At 41.3% G+C, this 23,700-nt stretch overlaps 1 protein-coding gene across 1 annotated transcript; it reads right to left on the bottom strand.

Moving 5' to 3' along the window:
- Positions 1 to 15,495: 15,495 nt before the first annotated feature.
- On the bottom strand, positions 15,496 to 23,652 carry MCEE (methylmalonyl-CoA epimerase). Its single transcript, XM_005896348.3, has 3 exons — positions 23,493 to 23,652; positions 18,497 to 18,831; positions 15,496 to 15,937 (listed from the first exon to the last, which is right to left on the bottom strand). Exons 1-3 carry the CDS (start codon positions 23,542 to 23,544, stop codon positions 15,785 to 15,787), a joined length of 540 nt encoding a protein of 179 aa, XP_005896410.2. The 5' UTR covers positions 23,545 to 23,652; the 3' UTR covers positions 15,496 to 15,784.
- Positions 23,653 to 23,700: the final 48 nt, after the last annotated feature.

Genomic DNA, 23,700 nt, shown 5'->3' on the forward strand with positions numbered 1-23,700 from the left:
GTGAAGCTCTCGTGTATTCTTCCTTTTTCTTAGTTGTGTGTGTGTGTGGTCTCCCCATACATATAATCCTGACCCATGCAAATGGAATGAGGCTCACACAGTGCCTAGTCCCCCAACCTGGGGTCACACATCCCCTTGGTTAGGACACCATGGCTGTGGTCAGTGGACCCCTAATGTGTAAACAAGCCAGGTCTCTGGGGCCTCCTAGGACCCTAGAAAGAAGTGTAGGGACCATCTCCTCTCCCCTCAATTGTCCCTGAGAAGTCAGGCCCCTCCTGTTTTCACTTTGGTTCTGTGTGATTTTTTGCTGGTTTGAATGCTCATGCTAGAGGTGAACACAGTACCTCGGTTCTGGCAGGCTCTTTCTTGTCCCGCTGAGGTGCTGAGAAAATAGGAGATCTGGGCTGAAAAACGTAGGGCAGGTCTGTTCTCTTCAGAGTAGAGAGTCAACTGGAAGGAGATCACAGCAGCAACCTCACCTGCTGCCCATTGGCTTTATGGCCAATCCCTGTGCCCTGGAATCAATTCGCCAGGTGAATCTGCCTCCCTACTGAACTTGAATGTGCTGGAAAATTGAAATGATTACCAGGTAGCCCACCTGAGGGGTCTCCAGGAGCCCCAGGGAAATGAACCTGGCAGGGGACAGACTAGGAGCCTGACCGCAGCACTGACCCCCGGGAGGGCCAGGGAGGCCCACTCAGAGGAGAGCACGGTTCCCAGAGAGGCCCACCCCGGCCGCAGACCCCAGACATCTGAGCACTGACGCTCAGATGCAGGCGCGGAGTTTCCAGACAGAGGCCAGGCCAGGCCTCCACCTGGGTCTCCATGTCCCAGCACACACAGAACAGTCAGGATTAAATGTCCTCATTGTAAAAAGTGCATGGTCAAGTCTCAACATCGTCAGTGTAGACTTAGAGAGGTCTAAATCTACCATGTAGATGGAACTTGGTCAGGTTCAAACTAGTTTAGGGCTGGTCTCCCAGGAGGCACAGGTCACACACATGCAGGGTCTCTCATCGTTGGACGGGGGATCACCCTCATGTGGGAGCTAGGATGTACATTTCTTGAAGAAGAAATCATCACTCGGCTCCACACTTCACCCACATCAGGAAACTGAAAGAATCTTGTCATTAAACATCTCAATAGGCAAAACAACATTACCAATTTCTCTAGCCACATGATGGTCAGAATCCAGGGGAGATCCAGGAATTTCTTAGAGTGCAGCCCAGTGTCCTGTAAAGACAGACAGGAAGTGACCTGATTCCAGCATCCCAGGCTTCCAGTAGGAGGCGACCACACTAGAAGCCTCTGGAAAAGTATATTCTTCGTCAGAATAAAAATATATTGTTGAAATTGCAAACATCAGTTCAGTTCAGTCGCTCAGTCGTGTCCGACTCTTGGCGACCCCATGAATTGCAGCACGCCAGGCCTCCCTGTCCATCACCAACTCCCGGAGTTCACTCAGACTCACGTCCATCGAGTCAGTGATGCCATCCAGCCATCTCATCCTCTGTCGTCCCCTTCTCCTCCTGCCCCCAATCCCTCCCAGCATCAGAGTCTTTTCCAATGAGTCAATTCTTCGCATGAGGTGGCCAAAGTACTGGAGTTTCAGCTTTAGCATCATTCCTTCCAAAGAAATTCAAGGGCTGATCTCCTTCAGAATGGACTGGTTGGATCTCCTTGCAGTCCAAGGGATTCTTAAGAGTCTTCTCCAACACCACAGTTCAAAAGCATCAATTCTTCAGCGCTCAGCCTTCTTCACAGTCCAACTCTCACATCCATACATGACCACAGAGAAAACCATAGCCTTGACTAGATGGACCTTTGTTGGCAAAGTAATGTCTCTGCTTTTGAATATGTTGTCTAGGTTGGTCATAAATTTCCTTCCAAGGAGTAAGTGTCTTTTAATTTCATGGCTGCAATCACCATCTGCAGTGATTTTGGAGCCCCCCAAAATAAAGTCTGACACTGTTTCCACTGTTTACCCATCTATTTCCCATGAAGTAATGGGACTAGATGCCATGATCTTCGTTTTCTGAATGTTGAGCTTTAAGCCAACTTTTTCACTCTCCTCTTTCACTTTCATCAAGAGGCTTTTTAGTTCCCCTTCACTTTCTGCCATAAGGGTGGTGTCATCTGCATATCTGAGGTTATTGATATTTCTCCCAGCAATCTTGATTCCAGCTTGTGTTTCTTCCAGTCCAGTGTTTCTCATGATGTACTCTGCATATAAGTTAAATAAGCAGGGTGACAATCTACAGCCTTGACGAACTCCTTTTCCTATTTGGAACCAGTCTGTTGTTCCATGTCCAGTTCTAACTGTTGCTTCCTGACCTACATACAAATTTCTCAAGAGGCAGATCAGGTGGTCTGGTATTCCCATCTCTTTCAGAATTTTCCACAGTTTATTGTGATCCACATAGTCAAAGGCTTTGGCATAGTCAATAAAACAGAAATAGATGTTTTTCTGGAACTCTCTTGCTTTTTCCATGATCCAGCAGATATTGGCAATTTGATCTCTGGTTCCTCTGCCTTTTCTAAAACCAGCTTGAACATCAGGAAGTTCACGGTTCACATATTGCTGAAGCCTGGCTTGGAGAATTTTGAGCATTACTTTACTAGCGTGTGAGATGAGTGCAATTGTGCGGTAGTTTGAGCATTCTTTGGCATTGCCTTTCTTTGGGATTGGAATGAAAACTGACCTTTTCCAGTCCTGTGGCCACTGCTGAGTTTTCCAAATTTGCTGGCATATTGAGTGCAGCACTTTCACAGCATCATCTTTCAGGATTTGAAATAGCTCAACTGGAATTCCATCACCTCCATTAGCTTGGTTCATAGTGATGCTTTCTAAGGCCCACTTGACTTCACATTCCAGGATGTCTGGCTCTAGGTCGGTGATCACACCATTGTGATTATCTGAGTCGTGAAGATCTTTTTTGTACAGTTCTGTGTATTCTTTCCAGCTCTTCTTAATATCTTCTGCTTCTGTTAGGTCCATACCATTTCTGTCCTTTATCGAGCCCATCTTTGCATGAAATGTTCCCTTGGTATCTCTAATTTTCTTGAAGAGATCTCTAGTCTTTCCCATTCTGTTGTTTTCCTCTATTTCTTTACATTGATCACTGAGGAAGGCTTTCTTATCTCTTCTTGCTATTCTTTGGAACTCTGCATTCAGATGTTTATATCTTTCCTTTTCTCCTTTGCTTTTCACTTCTCTTCTTTTCACAGCTATTTGTAAGGCCTCCTCAGACAGCCATTTTGCTTTTTTGCATTTCTTTTCCACAGGGGTGGTCTTGATCCCTGTCTCCTGTACAATGTCATGAACCTCATTCCATAGTTCATCAGGTACTCTATCTATCAGATCTAGGCCCTTAAATCTATTTCTGACTTCCACTGTATAATCATAAGGGATTTGATTTAGGTCATACCTGAATGGTCTAGTGGTTTTCCCTACTTTCTTCAATTTAAGTCTGAATTTGGCAATAAGGAGTTCATGATCTGAGCCACAGTCTTGTTTTTGCTGACTGTATAGAGCTTCTCCATCTTTGGCTGCAAAGAATATAATCAATCTGATTTTGGTGTTGACTATCTGGTGATGTCCATGTGTAGAGTCTTCTCTTGTGTTGTTGGAAGAGGGTGTTTGCTATGACTAGTGCGTTCTCTTGGCAAAACTCTATTAGTCTTTGCCCTGCTTCATTCCGTATTCCAAGGCCAAATTTGCCTGTTACTCCAGGTGTTTCTTGACTTCCTACTTTTGCATTCCAATCCCCTGTAATGAAAAGGACATCTTTTTTGGGTGTTAGTTCTAAAGGTCTTGTAGGTCTTCATAGAACCGTTCAACTTCAGCTTTTTCAGCGTTACTGGTTGGGGCATAGACTTGGATTACTGTGATATTGAATGGTTTGCCTTGGAAATGAACAGAGATCATTCTGTTGTTTTTGAGATTGCATCCAAGTACTGCATTTCGGACTTTTTTGTTGACCATGATGGCTACTCCATTTCTTCTGAGGGATTCCTGCCCACAGTAGTAGATATAATGGTCATTTGAGTTAAATTCACCCATTCCAGTCCATTTTAGTTCACTGATTCCTATAATGTCGACATTCACTCTTGCCATCTCTTGTTTGACCATTTCCAATTTGTCTTGATTCATGGACCTGACATTCCAGGTTCCTATGCAATATTGCTCTTTATAGCATTGGACCTTGCTTCTATCACCAGTCACATCCACAGCTGGGTATTGTTTTTGCTTTGGCTCCATCCCTTCATTCTTTCTGGAGTTATTTCTCCACTGATCTCCAGTAGCATATTGGGCACCTACCGACCTGGGGAGTTCCTCTTTCAGTATCCTATCATTTTGCCTTTTCATACTGTTCATGATTTGCAAACCTAAAATATTCTTAAAAGCTTGGCCCTAATCATTGCACTTCTCATTGGTTCCTTTGTATTCAGATTTTCTGGGTAGAAACAAGCCATCATTTGAAATTAGTTTCTTCTAATTCTGTTATTTGTTGTTATATGAATGAAAGGTCACATTTGAAAAAAAATAAGAATTTTTCTGCAAAAAATACTGACTCAAAGAGCCCATAAGCTGCATGTACTTTGTGTTCTAATAGTTTCATTTTCCTCCCTGAAGAAACCTGAACAAATATGCCTCCTGATTTTGTTAAATTTTATTTATTTTTTAATTGATGGATAATTGCCGTACAGAATTTCGTTGTTTTCTGTCAACTATCAACATGAATCAGCCATAGGTACTCAGATGTCCCCTCCCTCTTTTTTTTTTTAAATTTTATTTAATTTTTAAACTTTACATAATTGTATTAGTTTTGCCAAATATCAAAATGAATCCACCACAGGTATACATGTGTTCCCCATCCTGAACCCTCCTCCCTCCTCCCTCCCCATACCATCCCTCTGGGTCATCCCAGTGCACTAACCCCAAGCATCCAGTATCGTGCATCGAACCTGGACTGGCATCTCGTTTCATACATGATATTTTACATGTTTCAATGCCATTCTCCCAAATCTTCCCACCCTCTCCCTCTCCCACAGAGTCCATAAGACTGTTCTATACATCACTGTCTCTTTTGCTGTCTTGTACACAGGGTTATTGTTACCATCTTTCTAAATTCCATATATATGCGTTAGTATACTGTATTGGTGTTTTCCTTCTGGCTTACTTCACTCTGTATAATAGGCTCCAGTTTCATCCACCTCATTAGAACTGACTCACATGTATTCTTTTTAATGGCTGAGTAATACTCCATTGTGTATATATACCACAGCTTTCTTATCCATTCATCTGCTGATGGACATCTAGGTTGCTTCCATGTCCTGGCTATTATAAACAGTGCTGCGATATCACCTCCTCTTGAACCTCCCTCCTACCTCCTCTGCATCCCACCCCTCTAGGTTGTTAGAAAGACCCTGTTTGAGTTCCCTGAATCACACAGCAATTTCCCATTGGCTGTTTTACATATGGTATTGTAAGTTTCCATGTTATTCTCTTCATACATCTCACCCCTGATATTTTTGCTTCTCTGTTCAAACTGAGCTAAAATGAAATTGATATTCCTATCAACAAGAGTTTTTTAGTTTTGAGATGTCATACCAGGGTAACAGGGACTGGAGAAAATGGAACGTTCCCACGCTACTGGTAGGCAAACCACATCGTTAAAATAAACCTTTGGGTGTTGGTTTGAGTACATGCCAGAATATTGTCTGAAGTGTTAGTTGCTTAGTCGTGTCCAACTCTTTGTGACTCCCATGGACTGTAACCCTCCAGGTTCATCTGTCCATGGGATTCTCCAAGCAGAAATCTTGGAGTAGGTAGCCATTCCCTTCTCCAGGGGATCTTCCAGACTCAGAGATTAAGCCCAGGTCTCCTGCATTCCAGGCATATTCTTTACTGTCTGAGCCACCAGAGAAGCCCAGAATATTGTGCAGACCCCAATTAAAACTGTCTAAAATTTTCACTGGCAGGGTCACCACCTTTGGGCATAAGGATGTCCTGCAGTCTTCTGACAGTTCCCCACAGCAGCAACCTTAAAGGTTTCACTTCTGAATACTTAATATTCACAAAATTGCTGGGCTTTAAATGACACTTGATATCAAGAAGTCTCCAGAGCTAAAGAATAAAAGATGCAAAAAAAGGTCAAACTATCAGAAGAAAATACCAAAGAGGTAAATACAGTCTCTAAGTTTTTCTTAAGAAAGCACAGGAAAAGGTTCTCAGGTGAATAATTAGACACAGGACAATCAAAATGACAACAATGTATGGCCATAGAGAAGTCCAAAAGATCACTCTCAAAAATTTTAGAGACAAAGAATGCGAGAGTCCGGTGAAGAAAAAAGACCCTTAGATAGTGCTGGTGAATGTATATTGGTAATGTTCATTGGATGACATATGTAGATGTGCATTTTTAACAGCTGAGACAGACAGACCCTATAATCTGGCAGTCCAACTGCTGAGAGTGTATGAGGAGAAAACCAGATTTTAGAAAACTCGTGCACATAAGCACACACTGCAGCAGTTCACAAAACAGCCCAGATATGGAAGTAAGCAAATGTACATGGACAGATGAATGGATAAAGAAAAAGGAATACATACATGCAAAGAAATATGGTTCTGACTTAAAAAAATGAGATAATGCCAACTGCAGGGACACAGATAAATCTAGAGGTAATATCATTAGGTAAAGTCAGTTAGATGGAGAGAGAGAATTATTATATGATATCATGTACTGGGAATAGGTACTCATAGCATGCGTGCATGCTAAGGCACTTCAGTACTATGCGCTTATTGATGTGTGAAATAAGAAACAGTCTTAGGCAATAAACTTATGGTAACCCATGGGTAATGGTGGGAAAAAAGGCATAAATTAGGAGGGAGGAAATAACTCATACCCACAAATACATAAAAAATAAGTGATCAACATGGGCCTACTTGAGAAAGTGTGTTGGACTAAACACACTGTAATAACCTACATGATAAAAAACACAAAAGATGAATAGATACAGAAATAAGTATAACTGAACAAGATTTTGTACATCTATAACATAACCTTGTAAGTCATTTTTAGTCCAATTAAAAATACATATTAGGGAAACAAAGTATTAGAGACCCAAGTTTGGGTGGCTTCTCTCACATATTCCACTCTAGTTTACAATTGGGCTCTAAGACTATAACTCCGCCTTGGATCCCATAGTAACAAAACTTGGGCATGAAGGTGTTCCTCTGCCTTGTGTCCATTTTTCAAAACAGCAACCTAAAACTATTGCTCTAAGTTACTTCATACTCACAAGCAGTGCTGGGATCTAAATGATCAGATCAGATCAGATCAGATCAGTCGCTCAGTCATGTCCGACTCTTTGTGACCCCATGAATTGCAGCACGCCAGGCCTCCCCTGTCCATCACCAACTCCTGGAGTGCTTCCTGACCTACATACAAATTTCTCAAGAGGCAGATCAGGTGGTCTGGTATTCCCATCTCTTTCAGAATTTTCCACAGTTTATTGTGATCCACATAGTCAAAGGCTTTGGCATAGTCAATAAAACAGAAATAGATGTTTTTCTGGAACTCTCTTGTTTTTTCCATGATCCAGCAGATATTGGCAATTTGATCTCTGGTTCCTCTGCCTTTTCTAAAACCAGCTTGAACATCAGGAAGTTCACGGTTCACATATTGCTGAAGCCTGGCTTGGAGAATTTTGAGCATTACTTTACTAGCGTGTGAGATGAGTGCAATTGTGCGGTAGTTTGAGCATTCTTTGGCATTGCCTTTCTTTGGGATTGGAATGAAAACTGACCTTTTCCAGTCCTGTGGCCACTGCTGAGTTTTCCAAATTTGCTGGCATATTGAGTGCAGCACTTTCACAGCATCATCTTTCAGGATTTGAAATAGCTCAACTGGAATTCCATCACCTCCATTAGCTTGGTTCATAGTGATGCTTTCTAAGGCCCACTTGACTTCACATTCCAGGATGTCTGGCTCTAGGTCGGTGATCACACCATTGTGATTATCTGAGTCGTGAAGATCTTTTTTGTACAGTTCTGTGTATTCTTTCCAGCTCTTCTTAATATCTTCTGCTTCTGTTAGGTCCATACCATTTCTGTCCTTTATCGAGCCCATCTTTGCATGAAATGTTCCCTTGGTATCTCTAATTTTCTTGAAGAGATCTCTAGTCTTTCCCATTCTGTTGTTTTCCTCTATTTCTTTACATTGATCACTGAGGAAGGCTTTCTTATCTCTTCTTGCTATTCTTTGGAACTCTGCATTCAGATGTTTATATCTTTCCTTTTCTCCTTTGCTTTTCACTTCTCTTCTTTTCACAGCTATTTGTAAGGCCTCCTCAGACAGCCATTTTGCTTTTTTGCATTTCTTTTCCACAGGGGTGGTCTTGATCCCTGTCTCTGTACAATGTCATGAACCTCATTCCATAGTTCATCAGGTACTCTATCTATCAGATCTAGGCCCTTAAATCTATTTCTGACTTCCACTGTATAATCATAAGGGATTTGATTTAGGTCATACCTGAATGGTCTAGTGGTTTCCCTACTTTCTTCAATTTAAGTCTGAATTTGGCAATAAGGAGTTCATGATCTGAGCCACAGTCTTGTTTTTGCTGACTGTATAGAGCTTCTCCATCTTTGGCTGCAAAGAATATAATCAATCTGATTTTGGTGTTGACTATCTGGTGATGTCCATGTGTAGAGTCTTCTCTTGTGTTGTTGGAAGAGGGTGTTTGCTATGACTAGTGCGTTCTCTTGGCAAAACTCTATTAGTCTTTGCCCTGCTTCATTCCGTATTCCAAGGCCAAATTTGCCTGTTACTCCAGGTGTTTCTTGACTTCCTACTTTTGCATTCCAATCCCCTGTAATGAAAAGGACATCTTTTTTGGGTGTTAGTTCTAAAGGTCTTGTAGGTCTTCATAGAACCGTTCAACTTCAGCTTTTTCAGCGTTACTGGTTGGGGCATAGACTTGGATTACTGTGATATTGAATGGTTTGCCTTGGAAATGAACAGAGATCATTCTGTTGTTTTTGAGATTGCATCCAAGTACTGCATTTCGGACTTTTTTGTTGACCATGATGGCTACTCCATTTCTTCTGAGGGATTCCTGCCCACAGTAGTAGATATAATGGTCATTTGAGTTAAATTCACCCATTCCAGTCCATTTTAGTTCACTGATTCCTATAATGTCGACATTCACTCTTGCCATCTCTTGTTTGACCATTTCCAATTTGTCTTGATTCATGGACCTGACATTCCAGGTTCCTATGCAATATTGCTCTTTATAGCATTGGACCTTGCTTCTATCACCAGTCACATCCACAGCTGGGTATTGTTTTTGCTTTGGCTCCATCCCTTCATTCTTTCTGGAGTTATTTCTCCACTGATCTCCAGTAGCATATTGGGCACCTACCGACCTGGGGAGTTCCTCTTTCAGTATCCTATCATTTTGCCTTTTCATACTGTTCATGATTTGCAAACCTAAAATATTCTTAAAAGCTTGGCCCTAATCATTGCACTTCTCATTGGTTCCTTTGTATTCAGATTTTCTGGGTAGAAACAAGCCATCATTTGAAATTAGTTTCTTCTAATTCTGTTATTTGTTGTTATATGAATGAAAGGTCACATTTGAAAAAAATAAAATTTTCTGCAAAAAATACTGACTCAAAGAGCCCATAAGCTGCATGTACTTTGTGTTCTAATAGTTTCATTTTCCTCCTGAAGAAACCTGAACAAATATGCCTCCTGATTTTGTTAAATTTTATTTATTTTTTAATTGATGGATAATTGCCGTACAGAATTTCGTTGTTTTCTGTCAACTATCAACATGAATCAGCCATAGGTACTCAGATGTCCCCTCCCTCTTTTTTTTTTTAAATTTTATTTAATTTTTAAACTTTACATAATTGTATTAGTTTTGCCAAATATCAAAATGAATCCACCACAGGTATACATGTGTTCCCCATCCTGAACCCTCCTCCCTCCTCCCTCCCCATACCATCCCTCTGGGTCATCCCAGTGCACTAACCCCAAGCATCCAGTATCGTGCATCGAACCTGGACTGGCATCTCGTTTCATACATGATATTTTACATGTTTCAATGCCATTCTCCCAAATCTTCCCACCCTCTCCCTCTCCCACAGAGTCCATAAGACTGTTCTATACATCACTGTCTCTTTTGCTGTCTTGTACACAGGGTTATTGTTACCATCTTTCTAAATTCCATATATATGCGTTAGTATACTGTATTGGTGTTTTTCCTTCTGGCTTACTTCACTCTGTATAATAGGCTCCAGTTTCATCCACCTCATTAGAACTGACTCACATGTATTCTTTTTAATGGCTGAGTAATACTCCATTGTGTATATATACCACAGCTTTCTTATCCATTCATCTGCTGATGGACATCTAGGTTGCTTCCATGTCCTGGCTATTATAAACAGTGCTGCGATATCACCTCCCTCTTGAACCTCCCTCCTACCTCCCTCTGCATCCCACCCCTCTAGGTTGTTAGAAAGACCCTGTTTGAGTTCCCTGAATCACACAGCAATTTCCCATTGGCTGTTTTACATATGGTATTGTAAGTTTCCATGTTATTCTCTTCATACATCTCACCCCTGATATTTTTGCTTCTCTGTTCAAACTGAGCTAAAATGAAATTGATATTCCTATCAACAAGAGTTTTTTAGTTTTGAGATGTCATACCAGGGTAACAGGGACTGGAGAAAATGGAACGTTCCCACGCTACTGGTAGGCAAACCACATCGTTAAAATAAACCTTTGGGTGTTGGTTTGAGTACATGCCAGAATATTGTCTGAAGTGTTAGTTGCTTAGTCGTGTCCAACTCTTTGTGACTCCCATGGACTGTAACCCTCCAGGTTCATCTGTCCATGGGATTCTCCAAGCAGAAATCTTGGAGTAGGTAGCCATTCCCTTCTCCAGGGGATCTTCCAGACTCAGAGATTAAGCCCAGGTCTCCTGCATTCCAGGCATATTCTTTACTGTCTGAGCCACCAGAGAAGCCCAGAATATTGTGCAGACCCCAATTAAAACTGTCTAAAATTTTCACTGGCAGGGTCACCACCTTTGGGCATAAGGATGTCCTGCAGTCTTCTGACAGTTCCCCACAGCAGCAACCTTAAAGGTTTCACTTCTGAATACTTAATATTCACAAAAATTGCTGGGCTTTAAATGACACTTGATATCAAGAAGTCTCCAGAGCTAAAGAATAAAAGATGCAAAAAAAGGTCAAACTATCAGAAGAAAATACCAAGAGGTAAATACAGTCTCTAAGTTTTTCTTAAGAAAGCACAGGAAAAGGTTCTCAGGTGAATAATTAGACACAGGACAATCAAAATGACAACAATGTATGGCCATAGAGAAGTCCAAAAGATCACTCTCAAAAATTTTAGAGACAAAGAATGCGAGAGTCCGGTGAAGAAAAAAGACCCTTAGATAGTGCTGGTGAATGTATATTGGTAATGTTCATTGGATGACATATGTAGATGTGCATTTTTAACAGCTGAGACAGACAGACCCTATAATCTGGCAGTCCAACTGCTGAGAGTGTATGAGGAGAAAACCAGATTTTAGAAAACTCGTGCACATAAGCACACACTGCAGCAGTTCACAAAACAGCCCAGATATGGAAGTAAGCAAATGTACATGGACAGATGAATGGATAAAGAAAAAGGAATACATACATGCAAAGAAATATGGTTCTGACTTAAAAAATGAGATAATGCCAACTGCAGGGACACAGATAAATCTAGAGGTAATATCATTAGGTAAAGTCAGTTAGATGGAGAGAGAGAATTATTATATGATATCATGTACTGGGAATAGGTACTCATAGCATGCGTGCATGCTAAGGCACTTCAGTACTATGCGCTTATTGATGTGTGAAATAAGAAACAGTCTTAGGCAATAAACTTATGGTAACCCATGGGTAATGGTGGGAAAAAAGGCATAAATTAGGAGGGAGGAAATAACTCATACCCACAAATACATAAAAAATAAGTGATCAACATGGGCCTACTTGAGAAAGTGTGTTGGACTAAACACACTGTAATAACCTACATGATAAAAAACACAAAAGATGAATAGATACAGAAATAAGTATAACTGAACAAGATTTTGTACATCTATAACATAACCTTGTAAGTCATTTTTAGTCCAATTAAAAATACATATTAGGGGAAACAAAAGTATTAGAGACCCAAGTTTGGGTGGCTTCTTCTCACATATTCCACTCTAGTTTACAATTGGGCTCTAAGACTATAACTCCGGCCTTGGATCCCATAGTAACAAAACTTGGGCATGAAGGTGTTCCTCTGCCTTGTGTCCATTTTTCAAAACAGCAACCTAAAACTATTGCTCTAAGTTACTTCATACTCACAAGCAGTGCTGGGATCTAAATGATCAGATCAGATCAGATCAGATCAGTCGCTCAGTCATGTCCGACTCTTTGTGACCCCATGAATTGCAGCACGCCAGGCCTCCCTGTCCATCACCAACTCCTGGAGTTCACTGAGACTCACGTCCATCGAGTCAGTGATGCCATCCAGCCATCTCATCCTCTGTCATCCCCTTCTCCTCTTGCCCCCAATCCCTCCCAGCACCAGAGTCTTTTCCAATGAGTCAACTCTTCGCATGAGGTGGCCAAAGTATTGGAGTTTCAGCTTTAGCATCATTCCTTCCAAAGAAATCCCAGGGCTGATCTCCTTCAGAATGGACTGGTTGGATCTCCTTACAGTCCAAGGGACTCTCAAGAGTCTTCTCCAACACCACAGTTCAAAAGCATCAATTCTTCGGCACTCAGCCTTCTTCACAGTCCAACTCTCACATCCATACATGACCACAGAAAAAACCATAGCCTTGACTAGATGAACCTTTGCTGGCAAAGTGATGTCTCTGCTTTTGAATATGCTATCTAGGTTGGTCATAACTTTCCTTCCAAGGAGTAAGCGTCTTTTACATGACCTTAAAAAATTTTCAAGGGAATCCCATCAAAACAAGTTAAAAGTTGGCAGACTTTCAAGAAAAATACTTTCAACTGTAAATTCTCGTCACACTGTTTTAAAAAAAAACCCAAGTTGCTGAACATCGTGATCTATGAGAGATGTGTGAGTCAAGAGTATAATGAGGGATCACTCTGCACCAATGTGAAAGGCCATTGTGAACATTCTGCAGAGAAGAAACAGTGAAAATGCAGAGACAATGGAACCCATTTATGTTGCTTGTAGCAGGTAAAAGATAAAAATAGTACAGAGATGAAAATGGAACTGCCTTAAAAAAATAAAAATAAAGCTACTATAAGATCCTGCAGAAGCACTCCAAGGAATATTTGAAAAGAAGACAACATTTTGAAACGCACATGCAACCGAGTTTGCACTGGACTACACTTTACAATAGCCAAAAAATGGAAGTAAACATATTGTCAGTGGGGAGATAAATGGATAAAGAAAAAGAGACCCATGTACACAATGGAATATAACTCTGCCAGAAGAAAATTAAATAATGTAATTTTCAGGAACACTGAGTTTGCTCAGACTCATGTCCACTGAGTCGGTGATGCTCTCTAACCATCTCTTCTACAGTCGCCCCTTCTCTTTTCGCCTTTGATATTTCCCAGCATCAGGGTCTTTTCCAATGAGTTGGCTCTTCACATCAGGTGGCCAAAGTAATGGAACTTCAGCTTCAGCAACAGTCCTTCCAGTGAATGTTCAGGTTTGATCTCCTTGCTGTCCAAGGGACTCTCAAGAGTCTTCTCCAGAACCACAATTCAAAAACATCAGTTCTTCAGTGCTCTGCCTTCTTTATTGTCTAGTTCTCACATCTGTACATGACTACTGGAAATACCATAGCCTTAACTATACAGACCTTTGTTGGTAAAGTGATGTCTTTGTTTTTTAACACACTGTCTAGGTTTGTCATCGCTTTCCTGCCAAGAAGCAATAGGCTTCTAATTTCATGGCTGCAGTCACCATCCACAGAGATTTCAGAGCCCAACAAGAGGAAATCTGTCACTGCTTACACCTTTTCCCCTTCTATTTGCCATGAAGTGATGGGACTGGATACCATGGTCTTAGTGTTTTTAATGTTGAGTTTTAAGCCGGCTTTTTCACTGTCCTCCTTTGCCCTCATCAGGAGGGTCTTTAGTTCCTCTTTGCTTCCTGCCATTAGAGTGGTATCATCCACATACCTGAAGTTGTTGAAATTTTTCCTGGCAATCTTGATTTCAGCTTATAACTCATCCAGCCTTGCATTTCTCATGATGTGCTCTGCACATAAGTTAAATAAACAGGGTGACAACAAAAACAGCCTTGCCGTACTCCTTTCTCAGTCCTGAACCAGTCAGTTGTTTCATACAAGGTTCTAACTGTTGGCTCTTGACCCGCATACAGGTTTCTCTGTATGTGGAGACAGGTAAGATAGTCTGGTATTCCCATCTCTTTAAATAAGAGTTTTCCACAGTTTGTTGTGATCCACACAGTCAAAGGCTTTAGCATAGTCAATGAAACATAAGTAGACGTTTTTCTGGAATTCCCTTGCTTTCTCTATGATCCAGCGAATGTTGGCAATTTGATCTCTGGTTCCTCTGCCTTTTCTAAATCTAGCTTGAATATTTGGATGTTCTTCACATAATGCTGAAGCCTAGTTTGGAGGGTTTTGAGCATAACCTTACTAGCATGGGAGATGAGTACAATTGTCTGGTGGTTTTGAACATTCTTTAGTACTGACCTTCTTGGGGACTGGGATGAGGATTAACCTTTCCCAATCCTGTGGCCACTGCCACGTTTTCCAAATTTGCTGACATTTTGAGTGCAGTACTTTAATAGCATGCTTTAGGATTCTAAATAACTGCTGGAATTTTATCCCCTCCACTAAGCTTTATTGGCTAAAAATAAAGTGCTTAGTGCTTCCTAAGGCCCACTTGTCGACTTTACAATCCAGGATGACTGGCTCTGAATTCACAATCTAGGATGACTGGTTCTGAGTGAGAGACTACACCATTGTGGTTATCGGGGGTCATTAAGATCTTTTTTGTACAGTTCTTCAGTGTATTCTTTCTATCTCTTCTTGATCTCTTCTGCTTCTATTAGGTCATTATCACTTCTGTACTTTACTGTGCCCATCTTTGGATGAAATATTCCTTTGATATTTTTAATTTTCTATGTCTACTGACTAAAAAAAAAAATCACCTATCTATGTACCCACTAGATTAGGCACCAAGTTTGCCACAAAACTTCCTGTTTATAATCTAGCACTAGCCCCCAAAATAAAGAGCCTGTGAACATGCACTGCTACAGAAGAACAAAAATTCTGAGGTCAACACTTAATCCTTAAACAGTTTGCTCTAAAAAAATTCTCTAAAACATCCTTAGAAAGCCCTTTGTCCCAGATATATAGCCATGTGGCTGTCAGGTGTTCTCTATGCCTCCATCCTGCCCCTCTTTACACACAGCAGACACACTGTACTCAACCCCATTTCAGAACAGGAATAATTTATTTCTCTGAATATGACTTTAATAATATTCCAGAAGTATTCAGTAGTCAAAGTTTTCTCCAAATCAAGAAAAAAGAATCCAACATAATCAGCAAATATTTTGTGTGTGTATCCATGTATATACACACATGTAATTAAAAAAATCTCTTTCTGTAATTTAGTTCTGACTTCTAAGTGACAGAAGCAGTGAAAGACTCGATGTTGAAGCACCCTGTGATAAGGCTTTTTCAGGGTGATCAGTTTCTTGTGAATTATTCATTAGGCTTGCTCCAATTCCACAAGGACTCCACCACAGTCACTAGGATGGAGAAAGATCACTGGTTTTCCATGTGCTCCTATTTTGGCCTCTTCACTTAAAATACGAATCTTCTTTTCTTTCAAATCCATCACAGCCACATTTATATTATCCACCTTGAGAAAAGGAAATAAACAAGAACACATCTGAGATCATAAAAATACCAAACTATAGTATCGTAAGACATAGAAGAAACTTTGCAAACGTGTGTCTAACTCCTCTGCCTTTGGGCAGAACCATTCTTTAACCATCACAAAAATGAGAGTTTGCTAAATTTTCCTAGGTGAGCAACCATAGTGCTTAAGCATTTTCTCCATTAGTAAACATTTCTCCTTAGGACCTAAATGATGTCTGCTTCACTTCATGGCATGTTCTTGTTGCAGCACTATTGATGATTCTTCACAAGTTATTTTTCCTAAGAGTCTTGGCTTCCTCATTTACAAGAGAGAGATGAGGTCCACCATATATATAGCTAAGAGTTCAAAATGAGATAACAGATGAGAAGCTCTGAGCACAGTTTGTAGAAGGTATTCAACAGATATGAGTGCCTCCCTGATCTCCAAACCGCCCATCTGCCAAACTGTCTGATTATTACTTTTATTTTGGCCATGCAGTATGACATGTGGGATTTTAGTCCCATGACCAGGGATCAAACCTGTGCCCCTTGCACTGGAAGTGTGGATTCTTAACCACTGGACTACCAAGGAAATAACCGGTTATTACTTTTGAGATCAGAACTTCATATACATGAAAATCACTATTAAACTGTCACCAAAATATCTTTCACCATTCTTGAAAAATCCAGACATGTATAATTTTGCAAATCTCTTCTAAGCCATTTCTATTTTCTTCATATTTATTGGTAGTCTAGAAAGGATCAAATGTGTTTCTAAATACTTGATGGAAGAGTGGTTTTTCTCATTTCTGAGGGCTTCTCAGGTGGTGTTAGCATAAAGAACCCACCTGCCAATGCAGGAGACATAAGAGACACAGGTTTGATCCTTGCGTCCAGGAAGATCCCCTGGAGAAGGACATGACAACCTACTCCAGCATTCTTGCCTGGAGAATGTCATGGACAGAGGGTCCTGGAGGACTACAGTCCATAGGGTCACAAAGAGTCAGATGCAATTGAGCGACTTAACACGTACCTGTCTTAGAAAGTCATCCTCCTAGACTGGGAACCCAGTAAGTAGATAGAAAAGGATAGTAAGAATCCCTACATTCTGAGGCAGTTCTACATCACCCTGGAGTTTAATGATCTAACAGCTTCACAAACAATTAAAAAAAATACAAAGCCCCAGAGAGGATAACATCCATGTAAACAAATATAGACTTAACAAATTTCACATTTATACAGACTTATTTTCAAAGAGCCAAGGATTACATACTGCCTTTTAAAACTGGTTGAACAATGGATGAGGATACCAAATGTTACTAAAAATAAACTATAATTTCTTCAAACAGAGTACATTCTTTCTGAACACAAGCACTCGGTGGAGGATATGCAGTAGGTTCTCTAATATGTTTGCAATGTGAACTGAATAAATACTTGTGTTCACGCTGGAATCCAAACCCCCTCTTTCCTGGACTGAGAATGAAGCCTAACTATTAATTATGTCATTTTTAAAATCAAGAGACCTATCCTACCAAAATAATGTAAATCAAAGCATAATTAATACTGCTGATATTCCAAAAGCAAGTTTTCAGAACATGAACATTTATGGATAAAGCCTCTCTAAAGAGACTGTTCTTGTCTAACATTTTTTTTCCCCAGAAATTGTTAGCAGATGCAACTGAGAAGATGTGAGAAATCACAGTCGGTAATTGAATATGTATTGCCTTTGTAATACAGGTCAAGTTATTAAAATTTTAAAGGTAGAAAATAATTATAATACTTAGCATGTATATGGAAATTCTTACTTTATAAAGTCTTGTCACTTGCTTCTTCTAATTGCCTTGTGACAAGGAAAACAGTGTATTCCTACTGCACAGAAGGTGCACATGATCAGTAAATACCATAGCAAGAACGCAAACCTGTTTTGGCCAACTTCAGTGGATGCTGCTGCTGCTGCTAAGTCGCTTCAGTTGTGTCCGACTCTGTGCGACCCCATAGACAGCAGCCCACCAGGCTCCCCCGTCCCTGGGATTCTCCAGGCAAGAACACTAGAGTGGGCTGCCATTTCCTTCTCCAATGCATGAAAGTGAAAAGTGGAAGTGAAGTCGCTCAGTCGTGTCTGACTCTTCGAGACCTCGTGGACTGCAGCCCACCAGGCTCCTCCATCCATGGGATTTTCCAGGCAAGAGTACTGGAGTGGGGTGCCATCGCCTTCTCCAACTTCAGTGGATAGTGACAGTTAAATCCAAACTTCAGTGAGACATATTTTCATTATGATTTGCAGTCTTCTAGAGGGAAAGAGACTATATCTATCGATCCATCTTTGAAGAGGACCAATATTACTATGATTTTTTCCAGTAGTCATGTACAGACATGAGAGTTGGACCATAAAGAAGGCTGAATGCTGAAGAATTGATGCATTCGAACCTGGATGCTAGAAAAGACTCTTGAGAGTCCCATGGACTGCAAGGAGATCAAACCAAATTGAAGAAATTTAAAAAACATAAAAGACATTTTAAAAGAGAAATTTACAACACCAAGGATTAAAGTAACTAAATACCTCAATGCAGACATGGTGCATCCCTCCAGCCTTGTTTTTCTTTAGGAATCCTGCAATTGGACTGTCACTTCCCAGTGGGTGCAGCAGCTCCATCTTGGTGTTTCCCAGGTTGACAAAAACGACGGACACTCCATGCTCTGGAAGAGGGACCGGCTCACCCACCTCAGCCCCCAGAACATTTTTGTAAAATGCTCTGGCCTTTTCCAAGTCTGGCACTGCAACTGCAACATGGTTGAGTCGACCGAGGTTCCATACAGGGCCAGCCCCTGGATGTGAGGACAGTGACGCGGAAGTTCTTACTGTTGAAACTGGAGTCCGAAGTCTGGGGAAAAGCCCTGAAAAATTGAACTGCCATTGACATCCCTCTTTTGAGAATTGATGTTTTTCTAAAATTAATTTTTAAAAATACATGTAAAAATTATTTACTCATTCTTTTTAATTAGGGAAATTAAATCAGAGGAGATAAATGAAAAACGTACATCAGAATTATTCATCTTGCTCTGAAATAACTGTCTGGAATTAAAAGGCTAATTCTGAACTTTTTATTCACCGTTGCTTTGTTTTTGGCTGCACCATGCGGCTTTTGGGATCTTAGTTCCCTAACTGGGGACTGAACTCACAGTCTTGGCAGTGAAAGCACAGAGTCCTAACCACTGGGACACCAGGGAATTCCCTTCTGTGCTTTTTAGATTCAGGACAAAGGGTGACATTTTTCATAATAATTTATATTTACCAATAACACTTAAAGGAAAGCTGCATATCACAAACATTCATTTGTTACTCTCTGTATTTCATAAAGCATAAGTTTGAATGTAACAGTGAAATGACATGCATTTAATGATGAGAGCAAGGAATTTTCTTCTCTACCTACAACCAATTTTTTTGTCTTATATTCTGTAGTAAGTTAATGAAAGTCATAACTATAAGTACCTTTTAATGTGTACTTTATTTGGATGATTATCAACTAAAGAAAATATCTCATTAGGGGAAAAAACAGGCAAAGATCAAGAGGGTACTTAAATCTATGAGAACTTTCTCTGAGTGAGTTTAATTGTTCTTTTTATAATTTTGAAAGACTAGAAGCAGAAATGCCTCTAAATGTGAAGAAAATTTGCATCTGGAAATAGAAGCAGCCTGCAATGTGTTCTTCCCCAAACACTGGACTTTAAGAGCTGGACTCCCCACAAGAATGAAAATCACATGTAAGTATGAGGTCTAAATATAATCTTGCAAAACTATACCACTTAATAAACAAGTATGAAATAGCAAATTGAAGAACATGCATTTTATTTTTATTTATTAGGCTGCACCAGGTCTTAGTTATAGCATGCGGGACCTTTCATAGTTGCAGCATGTGAGATCTAGTTCCCAGACCAGGGTTCAAACCTGAGCTCTTTGCATTGGAAGCTTGGAGTCTTAGCCACTGGACCACCAGGGAAATCCCAAGAACACATAACTTAAACAAAGAGTTGTTAGTTTTTAATGAAAAACACTTTAAATAGTACCTAGTATCACAGAGCTTCGGCTAACCTAAAATTATTAATAATTTCCCTTTACTAAAATTTTTGATTAACAGGGAAATTAAAGTGGCACCATTTGATTTGATTGAGGACTGTATGGTCTTTCTTGTCGGGAAGGCAGTTTCCTCAGCCTCAAGGGGAGGGGCCTGGGCCTTGAATGCTTCACCAAGTGACACAGAGCCCACAGCCTGAGTCACTCTTACCTTGTGGGGCCTCTCCCTCACTCAGGATCAATGACTACTCCTTTGTTTCTGCTTAAAGTGTGACAGTCACACCTGTCCTCCGCAGGGAGGGGACAAGGTTCCTTGTACTGTGGCACTGTGGCAAAGGGGAGTGTGTACAGGCAAAGCGTTCTGCCCTAGCCACAGGGAGATAGACCTGCTGGCCATGGGGGACAGACATCCACTACTGACGTCATCTTGCTCTGTGTCTTCTCCACACACTGTCCCAACTGGTGCTCGTGTTCTCCTTGGAGACTCCAGTTCTTTGGACTCAGTGTATCACCATGAAATTCAATTGTGCTCCAAGCCAGTACACACATAAATATACCATTTAAAGCAAATTTCATAAAAAGAATACCTAATCCTTACTAGATGGGATGTGTTCTAATCTTTTCTCTTTTATTTTAGTTTAAAAAAAAATACTGGTCCTACCTGCTAAATATCTGCCTTGCTAGTGTCTTGTAAAAATTAGGTATTTGATGTAAATATACTACTAGCGCAAGACATATATAACTGGCAAACAATAAATTTGGCCATTCTTATTGTTAATGACACACAGTGACTGCTGGTTCAGTGGCAAGCAGGGTTCTGTGGAGACCAAGGAGCCATATGAAGGGCACAGTGAATTTTAAAAATGCTAACAACCAAGAAAATCATCGGTCAGAGTGCAGAAATGGCCCAGTCTCTACGCCTTCTCCACACCGCTGGGATCTTTCACCCGGACAGATCCCATGATTTAACACCTCGCTGATTTGACCTTTCTCCCAATAAAGACCTACAGGTTATCTTAACATTAGAGTTATGCAACAATACTACCACACAATCTTGCCTAAGCAAATGGTGATCACAAATTCTGAAACAGGAGTGCACCGTGAGGTGGTCCAGATCTGCCTATTAGTTTTGATGGCCATAAATTAGAGAGAATAGTCATAGTTCAAGAGAGTACTTTAATAATCTTCCCACTTAGAGGGGGGAGAAAAAAAAAAAAAACTGGTCTGATTTTCTTCCAGGTCACCCTGAGTGGCAAAGCTGGGTCTCAAGTCCAGGTCTGTCTGACAACAAAGTTGATATTGTTCAACCATGATGTTTAATTTTCCCATTCTACTAACATTATGTACCATTTTTTTTAGCTGAGCTGTGTGGCATGTGGGATGCTAGTTCCCCAACTAGGAATCAAACTCATGACCCGTGCATTGGGAGCATGAAGACTTAACCACTGGACTACCAGGGAAGTCCTTCTTTACCATTCTTTGATTCTCAGTTTCTAATATTGTTAGGGTAAATCCTATGAATAATATCTATTTTCTAAGAAATAGCTTTCTAAGAGATGAGATGACTGTTTTGTAAGTATTTTTTCATGTATATATCACCTCTTTAAACTGATCCAGGGGAGAAGGCAATGGCAACCCACTCCGGTATTCTTGCCTGGAGAATCCCACGGACAGAGGAGCCTGGCGGGCCCCATGGGGTCGCAAAGAGTCAGACACAATTTAGCAACAAGCATGCACACACATCCTTTAGGCCCAACGTGTGCAGTTTGGCTCATCTCATTAAAGATGCTTGATGTCATCATTGGTTAATTTCCTTTTATTTTCCCATAGACTTTTTCATAGATGCTATTTTTCAAAATCTGTATGGCTTTTTTTTTTCCTGCTTGTTTTGTTCTGCTATGAATTGCTTTGCTTTAGTGAACTTGTGCTAGTATACTTAGCTCACAGACGTTCAAGCCATTGTGAATTTTCCTCATCTCCATAAATAGTTCATCTGTGCTTCTCCCTAATGACGTTTTATTTTTACCCCCATAAGCAACTAAGGTAGAAAAATAAAATGTTTACCATGGAAAAAAAAAAATAAATAAACTGATCCAGGGCTGAAACAGTTACAACTATTACAGTGCACTTTGTATAGGGCTCATCTCTTAGATTTGGTGACTTGCAATGATAGATGTGTAAGACATTTTCTGACTGTAAGAAAGACTATGTTGTTGTTGTTTAGACGCTAAGTAAGTCGTGTCCGACTCTTTGCAACCCCATAGACTGCAGCCCGCCAGGCTCCTCTGTCCACAGAATTCTCCAGGCAAGAATACTGGAGCGGGTTGCCCTTTTCTTCTCCAGGGGATCTTCCGAACCCAGGGATGGAATCTGCGTCTCCTGCTTGGCAGGCAGATTCTTCACCACTGAGCCACCTGGGAGCCAAAAACAGTGATCAATAAAGTACTTGTTCAGTTAGAGACGGGGCTTTAAAGGACTTCAACTGTAAGTTTCAAGACAGCATTTTCTACGAGAGAAACCTAACATTATTTAGGGTTCATGCCCTTGAACACTTTTTGAAGGTGCTCAGCTTAAGTATTTGTCACGTATGTTCAGGAGTAACTCTGAGATATCACCACTTGGTAACTCGTTCCCATCAGGGAATTTCAGATTAAGAGAAATAGCTACCCCTGATGAAGGATGAAGGAAAAAAAAAAAGAGGAGAAAGTAGATGAACTGGGATGTCAGAGAACTTGAGAGGTTTTGTTTCTTTTTTAATGGTGGTATAGAGAACTCAAGAAACCTTCCACATTCGTCTGCTGCTTTCTTCCCTGGCTTTAAACAAGATCGCGAATATCTTAGGGTACGTGGGAAGAAGGCACACACCTTCCATATTCTTTACACAACTGACCTTCCAGAGTGGACCGGGAGTTCAGCCTGCGTTTTCAGTGCTTCTTCTGGTTCCTCCCCCGTCTCTCACTGTCCCTCTGCCATTTACCACATTTTCGTCTGGCTCGGCCTGGCTGTCCCTTAGCCGAACGACCCCGCCTCCGGGACCACACAGAGAATTGCTGACCGTCAAACGCAAAGTTTGAAAGAAAGTGAAAGTGAAGTCGCTCAGTCGTGTCCGACTCTGCGACCCCGTGCACTGTAGCCCACCAGGCTCCTCTGTCCATGGGATTCTCCAGGCAAGAATACTGTAGTGGGTTGCCATTTCCTTCTCCAGGGGATCTTCCCGACCCAGGGATTGAACCCAGGTCTCCCGCATTGCAGGCGGACACTTTAACCTCTGAGCCACCAGGGAAGCAAACACAGAAGGAAATCCCCAGGCTAACCCGACGCGTCCCTGGGAAGCTCTAAAGGCGCTGACAACAGCCAAGGAACGTGCCTCGGGGGCAGACCGCAGCAGACCCAGGTGTGCTGACCACACGCGGCCTTTTCACGCCCCGGCCTCCCTTCCCGCGAGCCCCCCCTCCTCGGACAGCCCCGATCCCGGAGTATTCACCTGCGGCGCTCGCGGCCGCCACCTTCAGCACTCGTGCCATCTTGGGAAGCATCTGCTAATTCCAGACTTGCAGTTCCGTGGGAGGGGCGACTGTGCGGCAGGGGGCTGGACACTCGTGTTAGGGGCGGTGCGAGAGGCCGAAAGGGCGGAGCAAACGAGGCTAGGGGCGGGGTGAGAGCCCGGAAGGGCGGGACAACCTGGCTAGGGG

The sequence above is a fragment of the Bos mutus genome, chromosome 21, assembly GCF_027580195.1.
Source record: "Bos mutus isolate GX-2022 chromosome 21, NWIPB_WYAK_1.1, whole genome shotgun sequence".
Lineage (NCBI taxonomy): Eukaryota > Metazoa > Chordata > Mammalia > Artiodactyla > Bovidae > Bos > Bos mutus.

What these genes read in the sequence shown, in the direction of transcription:
- MCEE (XM_005896348.3), bottom strand. Translation starts at nt 23,544, where the DNA reads ATGCTTCCCAAGATGGCACGAGTGCTGAAGGTGGCGGCCGCGAGCGCC. An exon ending in GGCGGCCGCGAGCGCCGCAG is followed by an intron (nt 18,832 to 23,492) that starts GTGAATACTCCG and finishes TCAATTTTTCAG; the next exon opens with GGCTTTTCCCCAGACTTCGG. An exon ending in TGCACCATGTCTGCATTGAG is followed by an intron (nt 15,938 to 18,496) that starts GTATTTAGTTAC and finishes CCTTTTCTCAAG; the next exon opens with GTGGATAATATAAATGTGGC.